General features: G+C 44.1%; 1 protein-coding gene across 2 annotated transcripts; it reads left to right on the top strand.

Moving 5' to 3' along the window:
- Positions 1-1504: 1504 nt before the first annotated feature.
- Positions 1505-21180, top strand: EDA2R (ectodysplasin A2 receptor). 2 transcript variants are annotated; one of them, XM_081964349.1, is made up of 8 exons: positions 1505-1638; positions 4148-4232; positions 8124-8240; positions 8995-9173; positions 12246-12331; positions 14072-14230; positions 16616-16756; positions 19132-21180. In XM_081964349.1, the coding sequence occupies exons 2-8, from the start codon at positions 4170-4172 to the stop codon at positions 19617-19619; spliced, it is 1233 nt and encodes a 410-aa protein (XP_081820475.1). In that variant the 5' UTR covers positions 1505-1638; positions 4148-4169; the 3' UTR covers positions 19620-21180. The 2 variants fall into 2 exon arrangements, with proteins under 2 accessions (XP_081820475.1, XP_081820476.1); XM_081964350.1 differs by lacking the exons at positions 1505-1638; positions 4148-4232 and adding an exon at positions 5259-5360.
- Positions 21181-23620: the final 2440 nt, after the last annotated feature.

Genomic DNA, 23620 nt, shown 5'->3' with positions numbered 1-23620 from the left:
GTTGCATTAACAGAGGGACAGAATCAATAACATGTGAATTGTTGGAAGAAAAGTCCTTCTGGGTTCAGCTCCAAGTGGGGAAAAAGACACTGGAGACATGGAGGCTGCTTGGAAAGATGGTTTAATGGTGGACAGGATCACATGGCTTGAGCCCCTGAACAGAAAAGGGGGATCATGTGCTTCCAGATGTTGAGTGAAGAAGAAAAAGAAAGTGAGATCCTGAAAGTTCCTGGTTTTATGCCCTCTCTGGCCTTTGATCTTGATCTTGCATTCTGATTGGTTGTCAGATTCCCATGGGGCCACGCAGGGACAACTCTCTAGGCTGTCTTGAGTCCACCTTTGGTTGAGTTTTTCTTCTTCCCAGGTGCCCTGTGGTGAGATGGGTAAAGGGCTAATGCTATCATGCCTTAATCCCATCACCCTGGAGCTGAAGGGGGATCTTTGTTATGTAGAATAGACTGTCCCAGACTTTTTTAAAATGGCCCATTGACAAAGGTGGGGGCTATTAAGAGTGAGTCTGCTTCCTGCCTAAAAACATGTTTCTCCATTTCTGATCCAGGGAAATATAATATTCTGCCTTTTCTATATTTCCCAGGATATTTCATTTTTCTAGGAGAGGGGTGGGTGCTAACTTCCTACAGAATCTATGGGGATTCTCAGTCATCCAAGTCCAGGTTGTCCAAAATATGCTTTTTTTTTTCAAGAGGCAACTGGATTTTCTGGGTTTTTTTCTTTGAAGACGTTTTGCTTCTCATCCAAGAAGCTTCTTAAACTCTGACCGGATGGTGGGGAATGGGAGGATTTCTATGCCTTGCAAACTTCTTGGATGAGAAGCCAAACGTCTTCAAAGGAAAACTAGAAAGTCCAGTTGCCTCTTGGGGGGGGGGAAAAAGCACCTTTGGGACAAGCGAGCGTCGGGACTCTACAGGGAAGTTTTCGATGGTGCATTAGGAATTACGTCGGCTGCAATTCCAGGGTTTGGCTCGGCGTCCTTTTGCTAGGCGGTATCTAAGGAGACGCTTTGCTGAGGATTCGGTCGCGCCCGTTTGGTTCTCGTTTCTTTTTTCCCCGAGACTTGCGTGGGGATGGCCCAGTCCGAGGAGTCCCTGGACGGCCAGGTCTCTCCGGGGACCCCAGTGAGGAGGGTGGGCGCACGGCTTCCACGGGTGGGCGCCAGGAGACTTTGGCCGGGAAAGCCTAGAGGCGAAGCGGGAGGAGAGCTTCTGCCGGGGCTGGCAGGGCGCTCAGAGGAGCTGCGCCCGCCTGGGATTCCGCGCAGAGATGCCCGCCTTCACTTAGGATCCCATCCGATCCTCTGCCCCGCGGAGCCGCGCGCCCCTTCGCCACCGCCGAGCCCGGCAGGTGCTGCGTCCGCTTCGCTCCGCCGGCCGAGCAGCGCCGGGCCAGGGTCTCTGGCTTTTCCCGGCGACCCTCGCCTCCCCCGCCGAGAGGGGCGTGTAAGCCGGCCCTTCCTCCCTCTTTCCCTCCCGGCTGGGCAGGGCGAGCGACGGCGGGCAAGTCCGAACACGTCCCGGGCTCCGCGCCGGCTCCTGCTGGCGGGACGAGAAGCGGAGCTGCTGCTGCCGCCGCGCGTTTCCTTCCCTGGCTGGATTCGGCGGAGGCGGCGGGGATCGGCGGGTGAGTGGCTCGCTCTTTCTTCATTTGTCCTGGCTTGATATAGGGGAGGGGAAGGGGGAAGAGGGGAAAGTGTCAGGGGAAAAAGAAAAAGGAAACCTGGACTTCAAGGTCCTTTTGGCGCAATAGAACAAGACAGGAACGCACAAATAACCTCAACTTTTTACTTTTACGTAATACTGTAGTTTGCATTCGCCTTTTCTATAACAAAAGCCAATCTAATCGTCAAAACCCAAAATCAGAATTTCATTTTTTTCCCCACCTCAAACACAAATAAGTGGTTTCCAAGTAAAAACAAAATTATTTGCGTTCTTTTCTTTAATGGAAAGTCAATTTAGCCATCAACTTTTGCAGCTTTGGTCCATTGTGGGAATCATTCTTGCTGCTGTCAGGATATATTATCAACGTTCTTGCTTTGTTTAAGGTTGTGTATCAATTAAGTCCAAAAGAAAACTCCCTGGTTTTATCTTTATGTACACTTTAAGAACCATCTGTATTAAAGATGCGAATCCTGCTCCAATTATTTGTTTGCTTTATCCAAAGTCCACCATAAATGGTAAAAAGTTCTTTTATACATTTACGTTTCCAATGTTTGCTTGAAGTACTTGTATACATTCTTTTTTTATATATAAAGTGGCAGAATGTTCTGTGCCCGTATGGGCCTTACTAGCCACCTGTGGACACACCATGGACAGCCCACAACCTGTTAGATGCCAAGGTTCTCTTCGAACACAATGGACAAACATCATCGTTACATTATCATATAGAAATTTTCTTTTAAATTATAATTCAATGTAAATGTTAAATCCTTTGTCCACATGTTTCCTACTGCTCAAGCAGTAGATTGTATCCAAAACTCTTTTGCTCACTGAATCATACCATGCTTTACATACTCATTCTCCAAGTTCAATTTCAATAGCAATGTATAAACTTTAGCAATAATATGTATCTTACCATACAATAGAATTTCCAATTCATTTTTGCAACATGAAATCCATAGCTCTATTCCTATCCCCAAATCTAAAGAGGAGTTGGAATTAGAAGAGTGAGTTTTTTATTGATTTACATATTCACAACTGAAAGAAAGATTTAAATTAGATAATAGAGCTATGGATTTCATGTTGCAAAAGTGAATTGGAAATTCTATTGTATGGTAACATACATATTAGTTAATCAGAAGAGTGACATTATTTCTGCAAATATTTTCAATATCTGGCTTAATAGAAGACAGTTGAATTCTCATACTTGGTTCTGCATTTAATCTATTGCAAGATGTGGTTTTTGTTGAACTATATGAAGACCTTGGAGAAGGTAGAAGTCTGTAAGTTGAGAGCCTTTTCAGATAATCATGAATAGTCTTTTTTGATACCTCACCAAAACTCAACAAATGGTAATTTTTCAAGGTGGAATCTGACAGATGAATGAACTTTTCGCATTTCATTACATTGAAACTCTGCCTTACACTCCAAATGGATCTTCTTTTTTTCCATTTTTTAAATTTTTTATTCCCTTACATACCATTGTAAGTATACATTCACATAATTGTTATTTTTCTTTACATTTGTCATTCTTATACATTTGTTATTTCATTTAATAGGTTATAATATACCATTTGGGTTGCTTTATTTACCATCCCTTCCTCCTTTTGTAACACCACCTTATTTTCCCTTTCTTTTCTCCCTCCCTCCCTTCTCTACTTCATTTCTTCTTCCTCTCCTTCCTCCTTCCCTTCCCTTCCTCCTACTCTTCCTCTTCCCCTTCCTACTCTCTGTCCTTTTCTTCTTCTCCCTTCCATCCTCCTCTCCTTAGCTCTTTCTTCTTTCCCCCGTCTTCCTCTCATTCTCTCCTCCTCTCTCCCTTTCTTTTTCTATTGTTGTGGGGGGCTCTTTCAAATCTCAGTTTATGTTTCCTTGAGATATTTCCACAAACCCAAATATAATTTAATATCATTTCTTATTCCCTTACCTCCGCTAATCTATCCTATGTTTCCCCCCCCCCCCTTTATATCTCGCTCTTGAATATATACTTGTATATTTAATATTTCCTTTTCTGTTTTCCCCTTCTCCCCCCCACTTTTTCCAACTCCAAATGGATCTTTTGCCAGACATACTCCTGTAAACTGTGAGCTAGTTGCCATTTTATTATTTATTTCTTTATTCAATTTATTCGCCACCCAACTCGCTCTGAAATGACTCTGTACAGCTCATTTTGTCCTTGCTGTTCAGGTTGCTTCAGTATTAAACAGGAAGGTCCCCTTTGAGTGACACTTGACTCTGGGCACCCAACCGAGTCTTCCCTGGACCTTGGGGCCAAAGAGCTCTGCTGTTGTTACTGCCTTCTGCCCTTCTTGGCTCAGCCTGAAGCCTGGGGATTTCCTGCTGTCTCCCACCCGAAAGGACCATTCCGTAGGCCTTTCTGAGGAAGTCAAACACTGTCTTGAAACAGAAGAGATTTATTGGAGGGGAAAGAGATGGTGCTTTGGAGAGATACTTATGTTTTTGTTTCTGCGTAGCTTGTATTCCAAAGAGCTGCAAATGGAGTGGTTTAACATGGAGAAAGGAGCTGCGCTGCATCTCATGCTGATCATCGTGACCCAGGTAAGAGTCTGGCCTGCAGATAAGAAGCTGTGGAAAAGTAGGATCTATGGCAAACCAAAGTGGTGATGCTCCCAGTGATGTTATCCTGCAAATGCCGCTAGTGGGAGTTGCGTCTGAGACAGGCAAGGAAGCTGTGGCCTTTGCATAATGATGTGTTACACCCAGGTTGGCCTTGACTCGCCCACAGCGAGGTGAGGGTTGGTGTCAAGTAATGAGTATTTAATAGCTGCCAGCTGATGCAAAGTTGTAAACTGTAAGCTGATGCAATGTAAGGCTGATACAATGAGGCTGATGCAATGAGGTATCTATATATATAGGTGGCCACTAGAGGGCGTTTCTCTCTCTCTCGTCATGTATCTCATTTCTCTCCTTGTGTCTGTAGCTGAATGGTAAGGGATTTTATCTACCACATGTATGTTTTTTGGAGTATAAGACGCACCGGAGTGTAAGATGCACCAAGATTTTTTTTAAAAAAAACAATTTGTATTTGTTTTTGAACAAGGACAAACAAACATAAAAATTAAAATTAAAAAAAAATCTTCCATTATAAATTGTAGAAAGTGTGTCAGTTGGTTACAATATTTCCATGCATCTCTTCCATAGTCACCACCTGCTTTTCATATCAAATCGCCTATATTTTAAATTCACCTATATTCATGTATATCACAATTATTATATCTCAACCTTAATTTGACTATAATTGTTTTTACATCCTTTTATATATAATATTCAAAATCTAGAATAGGATTATATGATAACATTCCATTAAATCATCCTAAGATCATCCAATCACAATATATCTTTATAACATATTCTAGATAAAACTTTTAAACCTCTCATAATCTCCATGTGTTGTTTATATAAAATTTCATATTATCAAACTAATATATCTATATGTATTGTTATCATTATTAATCATTATTTAACTATAACTATTGTCGCTTCATTTTATACAAACTACTAGTAAACTAAATTTAGCTTTGGACCTAATAACCTCTGTGGGACGGTTTAGGTCCAAATGGACCATCCAGCGGCAGAAATTTGACTGCAATCTCGGAGCACCAAGATCGCATGTCGTGCCGTTGCAATGTCAGCTCTCCTTCCCAGACGCACCAAGATTTTGAAGAGGTACATTTAAAAAAAAAAAAAGTGTTTGCACTCTGTAGGCCTCCCAAACTCTCTGTATGCCTCATTTTAAAAATGGGGCATGCAGAGAGTTTGAGAGGCTTGCAAAGTGCTCTGGGGGCTGGGGGGCCAAAACTAGCAATAAACAGCCCATTTTTCACAAAAACGGGCCTGTTTTTTTGCCAAAAACAGGGCATGCATAGCCTTTAGGAGGTTTGTTGAGTGCTCCTGGGGGCTGGGGGGGGGCAAAAACAAACAAAAAACTTTTTTTGCTAAAACTGCCCCATTTGTTTTGCAAAAAACAGGGCATGCATGGGCCATTTGTTGCTCGTTTTTGCCCTCCCCAGCTCCCAGGAGCCCTTTGCAGGCTTCCCAAAGTCTCTGCACGTTCATTTTTGTGAAGGGGGCAGGGTTTCAGGAGCTGTATTCAATGTATAAGATGCACCCAGATTAATGTATAAGATGCCCCCAGATTTTCACCCTCTTTTGGGGGAGAAAAAGGTGAGCCTTATACTCCGAAAAATGCAATATGTATATATAAACCACTATTAATTCTATAAAGGCTCTGCGTGCTGTGCGCTGTGTTTTGCTCTTGGGTTTATCTCATAATAATAGTCACACTGCCCAAACTCTGACAGTTGGGCAATGCACCTTGGCAGCACCTCAGCCTACCTTGCCCCAATGTGGCCATCGGCGGGTGAGGCACTAGCCTAGCAGCCCTGCAAGGGTGGGGAAGCTTCTCTATTCCGTTCAACATGAAAGATTTGATGCACATATTGTTCCTCTTGAAAAGTGCAACAATTGTTGGTCAGCAAGCAGAACTGGGCCTTGATGCCCATCTGGAATTTCCTGAGGAGATCCCTTTACCGAATCTAATGGCTCTGCTGGTGGATTCTTCAGATTCAGGTGCCAGTTTCTGCAGCTGCTCTCTGGACCCTCCCTTGTCTGTGAGGGTCTCTCTTTGGGCTGGTTGAGGCTCTGGGTTCTCCTTCCACCATCAAGGACCACCTTCCTTTGGCTTAAAGCTGCTTTTAGGGGCAACTACATTTTTTTTCCAGAGGATAGAATTATCTTACTTTTAGCATCCCCCATTATTATCTGAGAGGGCCTATCACTCAGCATATTGTTAATTAGCCGATAAAGATTTTTGCAGGAGATAATATAGCACAGTTTCTATGGAACAACCCATCCTTCCAGACTGTCTCATATCCTGCCCTTAGGTCTACGAATCCAGCCGTGATTTTGAGGCCTCATTGGAATCCTGCTTCAATAAGTTAAGCTTAACACAAGATCTACAGAGTTCCAGTCTTGTGGGAAGCCGGCTTGTTCCAACAGAGAGATGTTCATCTATTATGGAACCTATTTTGTTTATATCAGAGTTTTGGCAGCGTGACTAGTATGAGATAAACCCGGGAGCAAAACCAGCACACAGAACTTTAAGACAATTAAGAGTTCTTTATATATACAGAAATATACAGACATATACCTGATAGATAAAAATCCCTTACCACACAGCTTGGACACAGGGAGAGAATGAGATACACGATGAGAGAGAGAAACGCCGCCTTCTCAGCTTCTGTTTTGGTTACTTGCTTACGGCTGTTTTGCTATGCTTGCTTGCTATCGGCTGCCATAGGAACGGGGAGGGTGCATGGTATTGGGGAAGGGAATAATATTGTACTGGAGGAGTCTTGTTCTTACCATTTTCCGCGCATGCTGGGGACTGACATTGAGACTTGGTCAAGGCCAACCGTTTCGCATACCAACCTGATGAGTCTATTTGAAGATGCATCCCACATGACACCTTAGGGAGTTGCAGATTGGACACTGGGTTGAGGAATTGGGGGGAGGGTGCTGGGTAAACGTTTGATATGTATATGTTTCCGCCTTTCTGGCTCAGATCTTGCTTTCCTTTTAGCTGTTTTCACTTCATATCTAGTAAAAGTATTTATCTCTATTAACATGGAGTTGAGGTTTTTCTTTCTTGGATATTGAAGGAGGCATGACTGACACATCTATATATAGACTTGTGTGGACCTCCCATCAGAGTCTTAAAAGAGGCTATACCAGGGGTGAAATCCAGCAGATTCTGACAGGTTCTGCAGAACAGGTAGCGGAAATTTTGAGTAGTTCAGAGAAGTGGAAAATTCCACCTCTGGCTGGCCCCAGAGTGGGGTGGGAATGGAGATTTTGCAGATCCTTCCCCTGCCATGCCTACCAAGCCATATCACGCCCACTAAGCCACACCCACAGAACTGGTAGTAAAAGAAATTGAATTTCACCACTGGGCTATACCACACCTACAATAAATCAACCTCATTGCATCAGCCTCATTGTATCAGTTTACGGATTACAGTTTACAACCTTACATCAACTGGCTGCTATTAAATCCTCATTACCTGACAGTTTACAATCCATCTTTCCAGGAGTTTAAAGCAGGAGCTAAAAAGGGCCATGGGGTGATAGCTTTCAACTCTGTCTTGTGGTCTGCCAGCTTTCAGAAGTGATATCACTTTAGCTTTTTTTGAAGTCAGGTGGCCGGCAGCCGTTGGAAACTACCTCTGAGAGGAATTTACTGATCCAATTCCATGTGCGCTTCCTGGACTTTATCAGGAATTCTGGATGAATGCCATGGAAGCCTTAAAAACATAGTAATTCCGCTTTCAGTCTCTTGTGTTGTGTAGAAGTCTTATTGGGAGACAGTGCTCATACTCCCTTCCTAGTGAGTGTGAGATGCCACATCATGCTGACTGTTTTCCCCACCAGGTTCTTGCGTCCCGATCCATCGCAAACCCTGCGGAATGCCGAGAGGGCGAATACCTGGACGATCATGGCAAATGCAGCCCCTGCAAGGAGTGTGGCCCTGGATTCGAACTGTCCAAGGTAACCGGAAGATGTGCTTATTGTGCCTTCTCAGACGTTTTGTGCCCCAATGGAATCTGCGTAGGAAACTCTTTGGGTCTAGAACAGCAGTTTATGACTGTAGACTTCAACGTCAAGCCATTTTGTTTCAGCTGAAATCAGTCAGGCATTTTCAAAATTAAACTATATATATATAATTTATATATATATATATATATATATATAATTATTATTATTATTATTATTTATCTTTTAAAAAGACCATTTACCCCCTCCCCAAATTCTTCAGCTTTAAAGATGGTTTAGATGTTGTATTTGCTGAGAACACAGTAAGAGACAGTAAGAGATGCAGTTGGTGTTGGTGAGCTTCTTTTAGCCAGGTGAAAAAACAGCAGTGAAGAGTGTGCTAGAAGGATTGTCATAATAAACATATTTTGATGTTAAATTACTCTTAGTGGAATAGGTGGAAGCTCATCACCTCTGTAAAGTAATTCACAGCATTTCCTCTGTAAAACAGAATATATATCTTTTCTATTTCTTCTCCTCCCTCCCTTCCTCTCTCCTTCCCTCCCTCCCTCCCTCCCTCTGTCTGTCTCTGTCTGTGTGTGTGTGAGAGAGAGTTTTCTCCCCCTTTTCCCCCCTCCCTTCCTCTCTCCTTCTCTCTCTCTCTCTCTCTTTCTCTCTCCCCCTTCTTTCCTCCCTCCCTCCCTCCCTCCCTCCTCCTTCTTCATATGCATAGACAGAATAACAGTCTTGGGATGCGTCTCTGTTGCAGGAGTGTGGCTATGGGGAAGGGAGGGAGGCTGAGTGCACCCCATGCCAGCCCAGGAGGTTCAAGGACAGCTGGGGACCGCATGGCTGCAAGTCCTGTCTCTCCTGCGCACTGATCAACCGGGCCCAGAAGTCCAACTGCAGTGCCACCTCCGACGCCACCTGTGGAGGCTGCTTCTCCGGGTAAGGCCATCCGGCTCCATAGGGAGCCTTTGATCAAAACAAGACCTCTAACGGTAAATGCAGAACTGGGTCACTATTGAGAGTCCCATTTGTGGTTGTTACAGGGTGCTTGAGTAATTTTACAGCTATCCTGTAAAATTCCTTTTTTTAAGAGTGTCATAGGAAAATTCCAAAGAGCATCACCAAGAAAATCAAATCCTGCGAGGGAAAGATGGATTGGATTGTTTGAGATCTCCCAGCGTATCATACCCCTTGTGTTTGGTGTGATCCTGATTGCTGTTCACAAGGGTGTCAAATTGCTCCCATTTGTACACAATCTTCCTGGCAGTTGAGAGTCCAAACTTTGGAAATCCCTTTGTAAACTTTTTTTAGCCTGATGAGCATCCAGCAACCTGATGTCCCAGAGGCTATTATTGTTTTTATTATTATTATTATTATTATTATTATTATTATTATTATTATTATTATTATTATTATTATTATTACTACTACTACTACTACTACTACTACTACTACTACTACTACTACTATACGATTGTATCACAGCGGCCAGTTGATTCGCCGGATTTGGCATTGATTACTAGTCGGGCCCCACCCAGGGGCCTAGGACGTCGTAACGTATTTTCGTAATATACGTGCAGATCCAAGCAGTGCAGTTTTTTGCATTTGACTGATGGTGATTTTGTCAAGTTTTAACTGTTTTAAATGTAATTCCAGTGCTTTTGGAATAGCACCCAGTGTGCCGATTACCACTGGAATATTATTATTATTATTGTTGTTGTTGTTGTTATTATTATTATTATTATTATTATTATTATTATTATTATTATTATTTACTTTATTCATTAAACATGAAACTCAGCCAACTGAACATTCAAAAATGCATTACAAATACCAGTGACTGGTACTAATGGTTAATACGGTTTGCTGCCAGCATCCTAGGTATCAACCAAGGACCTTCTTAATATATAAGATGTTTTTTGCAGTTGGTGTTATTGCAGGAAGCTGCAATTTGTGGATGTATCTTGTGAAATTCTTGACATGGTGCCAAGTGCCCCGTTGACAATGGGTATCACTGTTACATGCTTCATCCATAGCCGTGTAGTTTCGATGGCCAGGTCGTGATCTTTCATTATTTTTTCTAGTTCTTTTACTTCAACTCTGGCATCTCCAGGAACAGCGATATCAATAAACTGTACACTTTGGCCCTCTACAACCGTGATATCTGGCATGTTGTGCTCCAAATGACGATCCGTTTGCATTCGAAAGTCCCACAAGATCTTCACCTTCTCATTTTCGACAACTTTTCCCACTTTATGTTCCCATGACTTTCTGGATACGGAATAATAATAATAATGATGATGATGATGATGATGATGTGACCATTACTCCAAAGGCTCCTTAGCTCATTTTCAGTAACTTGTTGAGGGCCTTCTGATATGAGGAGCCTGGCACGATATTGTCAATCACTTTATATCATTTAACCATATGATTTTCTTAGCAAACTTTTCTTGGAGTGGTTTCTCATTCTCTTCTCCCTTGGGATTGAAAATGAATGCTTGGCAGTTGTCCCGTTTGCCTCCAGTTTCTGGAATCATCTTCACAACTGGGTGCTGTAGTGGGAAATGGACACTCTGGGCTCTCCTGTTGGTGCCCTTCCCTCAGAGGAACGTCCCCTGCCCAGCAGGGATTGAGGGGTCCCTACGTGTAGCACTATTACTATTCTTCCTCTCTGAGAGACTAGACTGACTCAGGGGAGACTCGGGTTCGAGTTCAGCCTGTGCAACTTCCTGAGTGATTTTGAGCCACCCACTCTCTCTCAGCCCAATCAAAACCAGAATTTGGTTGTTGTTGGTTTTTTTTGTGGCGGACAAACAAGAAGAATAGAAGAATATATCTTTATTGTGGTCATAGACCAGCAATAGACATCACTTTTTACAATATATTAAAAAAAGTACTGACATTAATAGTGGATAATAATATCCCTGTTAAGAAAATACATGTTCTCAAACTGTTAGAGTCACTCCCTAGTTTACGTGGGTGAAAAGCTGATAGGTATGGGAATAAATACTATGGTCCAAACATTGTTAAGAAATAACTCCAAATAATTGGGACAAGTTGACAGCTATAATTCTGTAACCATTTTTTTTCTCGTGGACATGGCAGCAACACAGAATTTTGCCACTGCATGGGTGGCAGACGGGTTTGAGTCCTGGAGGAGAAAGCTTACATTAAAATTGTCTGCCCTCCCTGGCAATCTCTCTAGTAAAGGGAGAATATATGCTGACCTACAAACTCCGTATAGCTCACAGTGCAATCAAACATGTGAGATATCTTCGACTTCTCCTTTGCCACATATACATACTCGTTCTGCTATTGGAGTTCTCTTATACCTGCCCTGGAGGAGTACTGAGGGGAGAATGTTAAATCTGGCTCTGAAGAAAGCTACTTTTTGTTTTGGGAAGATCAGGTCATTTAGATATCTTGCCGATTCCCACAAACCCTGTTTGATTCTGTCTCTACTGTGGAGAGGCAACCTATTTAGTTCTTTAGTCAAATCCCGGGATCCATGCCATTTTCAGAAAGTGGTTACTTCACTAGGTGGGCTGCTCCTAACCCTTCTTTTCCACATGCCTAAGATCCTTGCACCAAGGAGTAACATTGGCATTCTGAAGACTGGTGGAGCTCAGAAAAAGCAGATGAACCTGGGAGCAGGAAGGAAGCCAATAATTCACCTATTTCCTTTGCACTAAGATCTGGGTGCCTACCTGGTAATTCAGTTCACTTTGGGCTGCTCTAAGGTACATTAAATGTGAACTGGATTGATGGAACTATTTTGTTGAATTTGTTATGGATTATGAACTGTTCTCGTGATTACATATTCAGTGCACTGGAAACGATTTTGGTGTATGAATCGGTCCTCAGTGGAGCATGGGTGCGGAAGTAGCTGAGAGTAATAGGCTTTGCAGTCCTTGGGAAGCCTCTGGTGCCCTCTGCCCATGTTCTGATGGTAAGTAGCCCTCTGCATCTCCTCCGTATTAAACATTGCCCCATTTTTCTTTCTCTTTACAGCTTCTACAGTAAAACTCAGATTGGTGGATTCCAGGACCTTGAATGTGTGCCTTGCACAAAGCAGACCCCATCCTCCGAACCACAGTGTATGTACTAACTAGGGCTTCTAGGAGCTCCTTGTCCTCATTATGCTTCAGACCGCACCCTCCTGATGGGGTTCTACGCCAGGGTCCCTAAACTTGGCAACGTTTAAGACTTGTGGACTTCAACTCCCCGAATTTCATGGCTGGCTGAGGAATTCTGGGAGTGAAATCCACAAATCTTTAAGTTGTCAAGTTTGGAGAGCCCTCTTCTACACTGCAAGTAAGATTGAGGCTTGCTGACTATTTGGGCTCCCTCCCTACATAGAAGGAAAGGTAAAGGATTCCCCTGTCCAGTCCTGTCCAATGCTAAGGTCCGGTACTCATCACCATTTCTTAGCCAAGGGAGCCAGTGTTGTCCGAGGACACTTCTGTGGTCATGTGGCCAGCATGACTACACGGCAAGGGGCTCAGAACATGGTTACCTTCACACCGAAATGGTACCTATTTATCTACTCACGTTTGCATGCTTTCAAATTGCTAGATGAGCAGGACCTGGAGCAAGGAACAGGAGCTCGCCCCATCACATGGCTCTTGGGTCTCGAACCCAGACTGTCAGCTTTCCAGCTGACAAGCTCAGCATCTTTAAGTGCTGAGCCATTACATTCCTGGCCTCCATTTATGAAATTGCATATCAGGGAAGTTTGATTCTGCAAATGGTACATTGGCATCTGAGGTGGAGAACAAATTGATAACCACTGGTGTTTATTAGTTGTGTCTCTGGATGCATGATGGGTAAATTATGCGCTCTGTTTTGTTTTCAATAATGTGAGATATGTGGAAACCCTGCAGAACCTATCAGTGCTGACTCCTGATCCATAGGAAGAAAACCCAGCCAAAGCTGCCTGACCTCATGGCCTATAAAACTCTTGAGACCTAGTGGCATGTTGAGACGTTGTTCCAGTCAAGAGGGCTAGACACATCTATTCCTTAAGAGGTTCTGCAGTGGTGATTTCAGGTTCAAAGCACACATTTTCTTTTCTGAACGGAATCTGCATTGCCCTGCTGAAAATGCTTTTATTTATTTTTCAATTCCAATATATTCAACTTCAAGGCAGGCTACATCTCGCTTGACGCTGTCCTCTTAGTAGGAAGGCCTGGGGGTTTTTAGTAGCTGTGCATTCACAAGAGCAAAGCATGCTCCCCCCTCCCTCCCCCTTCCCCCGGGTCAGCGAGATAGGAAGAGGGAACTTCAGCGGTTGCTAATTCCTGGGAAATTGGAACATCCAGTTGGGCTTGTAGAGCAAAGCTCATTTTGCACTTGGGAGATGGAAATGTTCCATTCTGCATTACGGAGCACACACAGGTCCTGTGCAGCCAAAGGCAGGTTCCCAACTGGGGTTTATTGCTCACCAAATAGAAGACGGGAACCTGTTCCTTCCTGCTTTCTTCTTCTTCTTGTGCCATATCCGTCATCGGACATTGGCGATCCTATTTTTATCAGCAACTGCATGAAAAAGTGCTGCTGAGTTTTGTCCAAACCCTTAGATTTTGAAGCCATGATGTTCTTCTTCTGCCTGGACCTCCTTTGCCTTCAATCTTTCCCCGGAGGATTACGTGAAGGAGGATGTATTTTTCTGGGTGTCTCATCCCATGTCCAAATTATTCTAACTTTCACTTTTTAATGGTTGTGATGATTTCCCTTGGCTTTCCCAGGAAGCTTATCTCCTCCTCCTTTCTAATTTTGTCAACCCAGCTTATACGTAACAGCCTTCCTGCTTTGAGTGATGTTTTTGATCTTGGTAGGCCTTTCTAGAATTGGCTTGGAAGAAAGTTCCACGCATCCTGCCCAAGACCCAGCTCTGGTGGTACTCACAAGCAGTGCCCTGGCAATCTTGGCGCTGGTCCTCCTGACGGTCGCCATCCTGTACTGCCAGCAATTCTGGAAGAGCCAGTGCCAACATGGTGAGTGAATCCTGCCTGCAGTTTCCCCTCCTTTCTCCACTCTTGCTAAGGGAAATAAGTCTCTCTCTGTCTCTCTCTCTCACTCACTCTCTGTCTCACTCTCACTCTCACTCTCATTCACTCACTCACCAGCAATATGCTTTTTAATCTCGTACAGAATAAGGAAGATGTCGTGACAGAAACACACATGGATCTAGTTGGCAGGAATAGCCAACACTCCAGAAGATAGGCTTAAGATACAGAAGGATCTTGACAAACTTGAACATTTGGCACTATCTAATAAAATGAAATTCAATGGTGAAAAGAGTAAGGTTCTACATTTAGGAAACAAAAATGGAATGCACAGGTACAGTATAGGTGGTACCTTGCACAGTAGTAGTAACTGTGAAAGGGATCTTGGAGTCCTAGTGGACAACCATTTAAATATGAGCCAGCAGTGTGCAGCAGCTGTCAAAAAAGCCAACACAGTCCTAGGCTGCATCAACAGAGGAATAGAATCAAGATCACGTGAAGTGTTAATACCACTTTATAATGCCTTGGTAAGGCCACACTTGGACTATTTGCATTCAGTTCTGGTCGCCACGATGTAAAAAAGATGTGGAGACTCTAGAAAGAGTGCGGAGAAGAGCAACAAAGATGATTAGGGGACTGGAGACTAAAACATATGAAGAACGGTTGCAGGAACTGGGTATGTTTAGCTTAAGAGAAAGAAGGACTAGGGGAGACATGATAGCAGCGTTCCAATATCTCAGGGGTTGCCCCAAAGAAGAGGGAGTCAAACTATTCTCCAAAGCACCTGAGGGCAGAACAAGAAGCAATGGGTGGAAACTAATCAAGGAGAGAAGCAACTTAGAACTGAGGAGGAATTTCCTGACAGTTAGAAGAATTAATCAGTGGAATAACTTGCCTCCAGAAGTTGTGAATGTTCCAACACTGGAAGGTTTCAAGAAGAGATTAAATATCCATTTGTCTGAAGTCGTGTAATGTTCCTGCCTAAGCAGGTGTTGGACTAGATGACCTCCAAGGTCCCTTCCAACTCTGTTATTTTATTTGTGATTTGCAACCTTCCCAACTGGCTCCCAATAAGCAAAGTCAGGAAGGGGGGGGGGGGGGCAGGGGACTTAACAGCCACTTGATTACTTAATAACTGAAATGATTCACTTAACAACTGTGGCAAAAAAAGATAAAATGGGGCAAAATTCACTTAACAACAGCCTTGCTTAACAATTGAGCTTAATTGTGATGCTAAGTCGAGAAGCTGAAAATCTCCCATTTGTTGATCAAGATGGCCTCTGACACTCAAGTCTAGCACTGAAGACCTTCCTGCAGGATCTGCCAGCAACAGGCAGATGTACAAAGAACATGGAGAATTCCTTAAGGCAGAGGTGTCCAAACTTGGGAAGCTTAAGACTTGTGGACTTCAACTCCCAGAATTCCCCAGCCAGCCATGCTGGCTGGGGAATCCTGGGAGTTGAAGTCCACAAGTCTTAAGCTTCCCAAGTTTGGACACCTCTGCCTTAATGCAACAAACCCAACAGTTGGGACAGATGTCAGCTGCAGTCACCTGTGTTCCCCTGGGGGCTAGCAGAAAGGTTTGGAGAAGACCAAGGCCAACTCCAGACCTTCATGACTCCCTGTGGGTGACATTTGTATGGACATTTGCTGAAAGAAGGGACGGCCAGATGGGCCATTCCCTCAGGTAGGGCAGTGACCCTGTGCTGAACAATTATACAAGCTTAGTGCAAAGATTGATAGGTGTATCACTGATCCCCTGAGATGGGGGACCACCAAAGGTGAGTTGCTCCCAGTTCAGCCCAGATTGCCCAAACCGGTAGTAGCAGCGGTGGGAGGCTCCGCCCACTCGCCCGGATGCTTCGGCACATGCGCAGAAGTGTTGCATAGGCACGCGAGTATGTGCGTGAGGGCACCCGAATGGGTAATTTAAAAATTGGCAACCCACCCCTGGGGACCACCAACCTTAAAACCTGCAAACTAAGCAGGGTCAGTGTTGACTCTGGGTTTACACACTGGGTTTAAAATTATTGGTGGGATGGAATGATTGGGCTCCAATTGTCCAGCTTAGAGAAAGACTTGCGGGGAGCTGAACTGGTGAAACGAGGCAGCCCAGAAACTTTGGAAGTTCTGTCCCAGTGTTGCATGATAACAGATGCTGACTAGAGTAGCTGAGGCAAGGGAGAAATGGCAAGGGCCTCTTCTCCCATAGTCCCCCTTCCTGAGGGCTGCCTTTGAATCCAGTTCTGGAGAACCTATGCCAATTGGAGCAATCAAACGTTTTCTGTCAGCAGGAGAGGAAACTGAGAAAGACTTTCTTGCAAGGTGTGTCAACTCCTGCTTCTCCTTCTTTTTGTTTGCATGTTTCCAAAGTGTTTTTGAGAAGTCAGAATGTCTCTGGTCAGAGAGTGACATTTCGGGCATCTGCTGGGACAACTGGTTTCCATGAACGGCTGCCAGATGCTTGCTCCTTGGACATCAGGAACTTCAGGTCTTCCTACAGGCCCCCAGAAGGTGAATTTCTCCAGTGGGTTTTCATAGAGTAACCAAGATGGAGCCTGTGTCCATTCAGAGCCTCTTTCTTATGTGTTTACCATGCTCTGAGCTAGAGATGTACACAGTCGGCCCCATAAACCTTGAGAAGATGTTCTGTGAGACTCATGAATGAGTCCTGCAGCACTTTGCCTAGAAGCCTGATGCTCCTTCACTTGTGGGGAGAAAGGGACATGCACATTTCCAGAAGGCACTTCCCATGCTTGGAATTCAAATTTCAATTCCATAAGTGAGGTGTGGGGGGGGGGATTAATGCATTGATCTACAAAAGACTCTAGAAAGAGGGCAGAGAAGAGCAACAAAGAGGATTTGGGGACTGGAGGCTAAAACATATGAAGAACGGTTGCAGGAACTGGGTATGTCTAGTTTAATGAAAGGAAGGATTAGGGGAGACATGATAGCAGTCTTCCAATATCTCCGGGGCTGCCACAAAGAAGAGGCCGTCAAGCTATTCTCCAAAGCACTTGAAGGCAAAACAAGAAGCAATGGGTGGGAACTAATCAAGGAGAGAAGCAACTTAGAACTGAGGATAAATTTCCTGACAGTTAGAACAATTAATCAGTGGAACAGCTTTTCCTCCAGAAGTTGTGAATGTCCCAACACTGGAAGTCTTTAAGAAGATGTTGGACAGCCATTTGTCTGAAACGGTATAGGGTTTCCTGCCTAGGCAGGGGGTTGGACTAGAAGACCTCCAAGGTCCCTTCCAACTCGGCTATTGTATTGTATAAAGAGGCTCAAAACCGTCATTTGCCCAGACTCGCCAAAACGTCTGCGGACGTTGGGATGGAAGACAAGACAGGCAGGTTCACACCTTGTGTGCAGAATATTTTGTATTTTATGATTCAGCTTAATTAGGTGTAAAATTACACACTACAGGCAGTCCTCGACTTAAAACAGTTCATTTACTGACTGTTTGAAGTTACAACGGCACCAGAAAATGTAATTTAGGATCGTTTTTCATGCTTACAACCTTTGTGGCGTCCCCGTGGTCACGGGATCATAATTTGGACGCTTGGCAACTGACTCATATTTATGATGGTTGCAGAGGCCTGTGTGTGTGTGTGTGTGTGTGTGTGTGTGTGTGTGTGTGTGTCCCTTTTGTGACCTTCTGACTAGCAAAGTCAACGGGGAAGCCAAATTCACTCAACAGTTGGGCTACTAACTTATCAACTGTAGTGATTCACTTAACAACTGTGGCAAGAAAGGTCGTAACATGGAGCAAAACATAGTTAACAAATATCTCATTTAACAGCAGAAATGTTGGGCTCAATTGTCATAAGTCGGGGACTAGCTGTGTTCCTTGTTAAGGAGGAACAAAGAGTTTAACGCTGGTGGGGAGCGCTGGGCCTCCTGAGGGTTTCCCAGCCTCCTCTCCAGAGCCTTTGGCTCTCATCTGGCCTTCTGGAAGCCCCTCGGGTGGACCCTGAGAGAGGAAGGTATCCAGCAGGAGGATGCTCAGGTGGGCTTCCGGCCTGATGAAAGAGGCGTTTCCCCCTCCTGTTTGGTATTGATGTATTTATCCTGAAATTTACCATATTTTTTGGATTATAAGATGCACCCGACTAAAAGACACACCTAAATAATACAGGAGGAAAACAAGAAAAAAATAGTTTTTGGCCTCCATGCGTCACGTTTTTGCCTTCCCCAGCCCCAAGAAGCACTCTGCAGTCCTCCACATGGCCCCTTTTCACCAAAAACAAGCCTGTTTTTGGCCTAAAGAGTGCTTCTGGGGGCCGGGGAGGGCGAAAACGTGACATGCAGAGGGTTCGGGAGGCCAAACACACACACACACACACGTATTCGGTCTATAAGACACACCTAAATATTCACCCACTTTTTTGGGGGGGGAGGTGCATCTTATACTCTGAAAAATACGGTATTTGCTACCCATCTCGTATCCGATGACACCAGGTGACGTACATCAGGGGCTTTTGCCATACCAACAATGAAGGCTGTGAAATAAAAATGAAGGACATGTTGATTTCAGGCTGCCTTACAATTGCCTGCCCAATACATTTGTGATTTTATTTTCCAATATTTTTTTTTGATCAATTTCAATTTTCAGTCGAAACTGACCCTTTTTTCTTCTTGCAAGGTTTACGGCCATGTAGCACTTTGAAGATGGAGGCCAAAGAGGTGCTGGGGAGGGGGGCGAGGGGGTGGCTGCACCATCCCAGGAAAGACCTGGCTGCTTTCTTGCTTTCAAATCCAAAGGGCTGCCTGGCTGCCTTGGGTGGTTGTGGCCTTCCCTTTCCCTGAGCGGCTGCAGCACTTTCCATCTTGCTCTGAATGGGTTGGAGAAAGGGGCGATCTTAACTGGGTTTTTCTGATTTCAGGCAGTGTCAGAGCTCTTCGGTTCATCCCAGGGGTAGATCTTTCTGGATCCCTCCTCCCACATCCACAGCCTGATACAGATTGGTCCAAGCCGGCGACAGTCGCTTCCAAGACCCCCCAAACCAGGAGCCCCTTGGAGACGCAGCCCCTGATAGGGACTTCTGGGCTCCACCGAGGCTTCTCTGACAGCAGAGAGGAGCGCAGCAGTGGTCCTGAGGTCTCAGGACAGCCGTCCTCCTGCACCAGGGAACCACAGCATTGCTGGCCTCACGCCCCGGTGGAATGCACGGAGCTGGATCTGCAGGCCTTCTCTGCCTGGGCCGGGAAGGGGACGGCCGAGATGGGAATCCCAGGGAAACAGAAGGCGACCCCTGAAGGGCTTCCATGGTCTGCCTGTGCAGCAGCTCCCGCTGGGCGCTCTCTGGAAGCGGCTTCAGTCTTGCGTTCCTCCTTCCAAAACCAGAGCCTTGAAAGTGGGGAGCCCCTGTGAAGCTCCTCTAGCCATGTTTCTCCGGAGCAGCCGCCACTGTGAATATTTACGATTTCTCCTCCTGTTTGTACATGTCAGCCGTTGCTATCCTTCACATGGGTGTTGTGGCACTGGCGACATTGGTCGAGCTAAAGAGACCCTGCCTTCCAGAGGGGATTCTGTGGCGTGGTCAGGCTGTCTTTTCTTTCATGCCATCCAGCCTCACCCCAAACTGAAAAGGTGGTCCTGCCTCCATTGATGGATCCAGAAGGCTGGCACTGAGCCAGACGTCAAGGTTGCAAAAGTTCATTGACTTTCCAGGCCAGTTTTGGAAGGAAGCTCTGCAGAAGGTTTAACATTTTGATGCCTTTTTTGCTTTATGACTAATTTATTGGGACTTCAGGCCATAATGTCCAACTAGGATGTTTACTACTCATCCATGAGAAGACTTGTAACAGCCGAAGAAGCCTATCCAGGGTCTGCTGGGAGTCGAGTGGCTGAGCAAGACCTTATCTCCTCCTCTCTTAGAGGAAAATCTTAAAAGAGAGAGCAAAAAGCGTTTACTTGCAGATTGTGGGAGAAAGGAAATCCAAGACACTATCATGTGTCTGCTTGATTTCTCCATGAAATTCACCTTCTGATCAGCTTCGCAAGAAGGTTCCGGAGTCAGAGGACAGCTTCTGAGCACTATGCCCATGTCTGTCTCCTGGTTTGTCCCATTCGGCTGCTTGAAATATGTAGCTCCATCTCACGATGGAGTTACTGTACAGTACTTGAAAATCCTGGAACTTAAGTAGGTTTCTTTGTCGATGGTTAAAAATGTAGTTTATTTTCAGGGCCTGGAGGGAAGTTACAATGCTCCAATGAACCCTGAAAAATTATCTTACATTGCTGTGGATTTGAGGTGTTCTTTTTCCTCTGGACACTGGTCGTAATTTCAACAAAGTATGCCTCGATCATTCAGAGCTTCTGAGCCCTTCAGCAAATATAAAGGGAAGGGCTCTGCTCTGGCCACACATGTTTATTTCCTCTTTGAGCCGAGATGTAGGTACTGCGTGAAATTGATTTTTTTAAATCACAAAATGCTTGCAGCGGAAGGCCTTGGCAGATTAGGGCTATTTTTTAAAAAATCCAGAAGTTCTGAGTGTTGTGTATTTTTTCATTATGTATTTTTCATTGATTCCAGAGGAGCCGCATCCTGCCTGGCTTATCTGTACTTATAGCGATGCCATTCATTCAGTGTTCCTTCCTTGCCTTTGCATGATCAAAAGCCCTTCTGAAATGCCTTCTCAGCTACGACTTTGTCATCTCAGGGAGCAGTGGTGGGATTCAAATAATTTAACAACCGGTTCTCTGCCCTAATGACCAGCTGGGTAGGCGGGGCTCAGTGGTCATGTGACTGGGTGGGCATGGCCAACTCAACATCACTCATGCCGATGGGCGCTTCGCCTTAGCTGTGACAGTGTCATCAGGGTTAACCGGAGAGGCAGTTTCTGTAAGCAGGGCAACAAAGATGAGGCTAGAAACAGCACCAGGATGTTTCCTTCCTGCCTTCCTTACAGGATTAGCCCTGTAAAGTGGGGGGGAAAACAAAAGGAGATTTCTTCCAACCACCGGTTCTCCGAACTGCTTAGAAAGTTAACAACTGGTTCTCAAGAATAAGTGCAAACTGGCTGAATCCCACCACTGTCAGGGAGGTATCTGACAATCCACCTTCATGGTGTCAATTCCAGAATTCAGTTCCTTGTATAAACAGAGGTAGTCCTCACTTAATAACCCTAATTTGGACTTACAAGTCTGCTGCTTGTACTAGTCTGTTGCTGTGACCGGGACTGTCCTCGCTGGCTGGGAAGGGACAAAATTATTCAGTTTCGCACCTTTGGTTTTTGTATACTTCCTAAGCACACACACACACCCGGGCACTGCCACCTTTTTAAACACTCAAATTCCTTCTTCGTGTCTTGTGCACATTGAAAGCAAGGCTATTGTGCTGCTGGCGGTGGGGGGCGTGAGGGGAGGGGATCTGGGAGCCATGAGGACTGCCAGTAGTTAGGGAAATAATTGAAGGAAGGAAGGGCAAGACTGCCTTGTTGAGTCAGGCTTAACCAGGCTTCATTGGATGTGGATATTTTTTTGCTTACCTTGTTATTCATTAATTAAGTGAGCCTGGAGGCATCCTAGCAGTTCACCATCCTGGTTTGCTAATGACAACTCTGTCAGGAATATAAGGATACCTGGGGGTGAGAAATGGAAAGGTGTGTTCCTTGTATAATATGCTGAAAGGGCTAGAATTCCGGAAGTGTTTGGCCTGGTCATTGTGGGCTTCAGGCAGGAGGTATCAGGACGATCAGTTTTGCCAGTTGGGATCATTGTATTTTGGAACTGAATGTTAAGACAATAAGTACTCAGCCAAATGTGTGGCTTTTCTTTCACTGAATATTGCTGTGGCTATTGCCACATCGAATCGTTTTGGTGAATGCAATTTTACTGTGTAATTTCTCCCAGAGTCTCTAGTACACTTTTTTGTAATACAGCTTCAGTATGGAGCTGTCATTTTTTTATCTCATTTATTAGGTTGAAATGACTTTGGGTTAGTTAAATTATTCTTCCTTACCTCATCAGTGCCAGGTTTTGCCTGAAATGTAGGCACAATTAGTGAATTGGTTGACTGGGTTCTCATAGATTATATGAGACTCCAGTTGGTCACTAAAAATTGATTTGTCAAAATTCATTTGTGGTTGTCATTGCGTGTGTGTGATCAAGTGTCACTGTACTCTTTGGGTAAACACAAATCTAAGGCCATCATTTCAGGGGTCTTTAGAATGACTTACTTCACTAATCTTACAAGATGTTCGTTATTTTTAATGATTACTTAATAGGAATTTTCCTTGGAAAATTTTGTGGTGGTTATTTTGTGAATGACATGTTGGCTAAAGCAAGTTTAGAAAAGATACTTTGAACTTTAATTATCTCTAATTAATTGCTCTTAATATCTCACATTTTTATTTTGTACCTTGTCCTAATTTTAAGAACCATATCACATGTTTGTGACGCGCTAATGCAGGAGAGAGGCCATTCCTTTTAGGAGTTATAGAGATCTCCTCAAAACACGATATACTTACCTGATAAGTTGGTTTATATAAGATCTGCCCAGATGCAGAGGGTGTAGAGGGCCTGGTTCCTTTAGAAGAAGACTATCTCTACCACAACCACCATATAGAATAATTCCTCCAAACTAGGCCAATTACTCTTTGTAAGTCAAGGAGTTTGATATGAGAAAGTTGCCATCAGATTCCATCTGAAATCTTGTACAAATGGTTCCATTACCTCAAGACTTTCATTGATCAGAACTGGGTTTCAAGTGCTAGGTCTCATAAACTAAAAGGGATCACTCATGTACAAAAGGAATCTTACTGCTGCACTATTATTACCAGCCCTTGGATTTCTGCTTGGCATCAGTTTTCTGCAATGTACAAAGTTGGGAAGACCTTATCTGTCATAAGATCTTGCCTGAATAATGTGAAAAACAAGAATTGCATTTCAAAACTTCTTCCTGTACTTTATTTTATTTAGGGCATAAATGATTAGTGTTTAGAAGACTGCTGTAGTGATACAGACTTAAGAAACAAATGTTTTTTTAAGCAATGAGAATTTGTTTTGCACCTATACAGTGGAAGAAACATTGCTGAATGAAATCTGTTTTTCCTGTTTCACAAAATTTCTTGTAAAAGAGGCCATCTTTTTTCTACCTCATTCACAATGCTCGTTCTCAACAATGTAAACACAAAAGGTAAAATATTGTTGATTTACAAGCTTGATTTGAATCAGCAGATTTTTGAAAATTCAGTCACAGCAGAGCTTAGAAATGTGGTGTTTGCTTTTCCCAGTCAACAGCACTGGATAACTGTAGACAGGCGAAGGATATCAAAGCTTGGGTTTAAAAGGAATTTTATTTATTTTCACACTATCAGAAACACTCTCTAACAGGTTGGAAAAAGAAGCATTTCAAGTAATTTTGTATT

The sequence above is a fragment of the Natrix helvetica genome (genome assembly GCF_964273705.1).
Source record: "Natrix helvetica genome assembly, chromosome: 11".
Taxonomy (NCBI): Eukaryota; Metazoa; Chordata; class Lepidosauria; order Squamata; family Natricidae; genus Natrix; species Natrix helvetica.
Note: the sequence above shows the minus strand (reverse complement) of the source record. Positions and strands in the feature narration are given on the sequence as shown.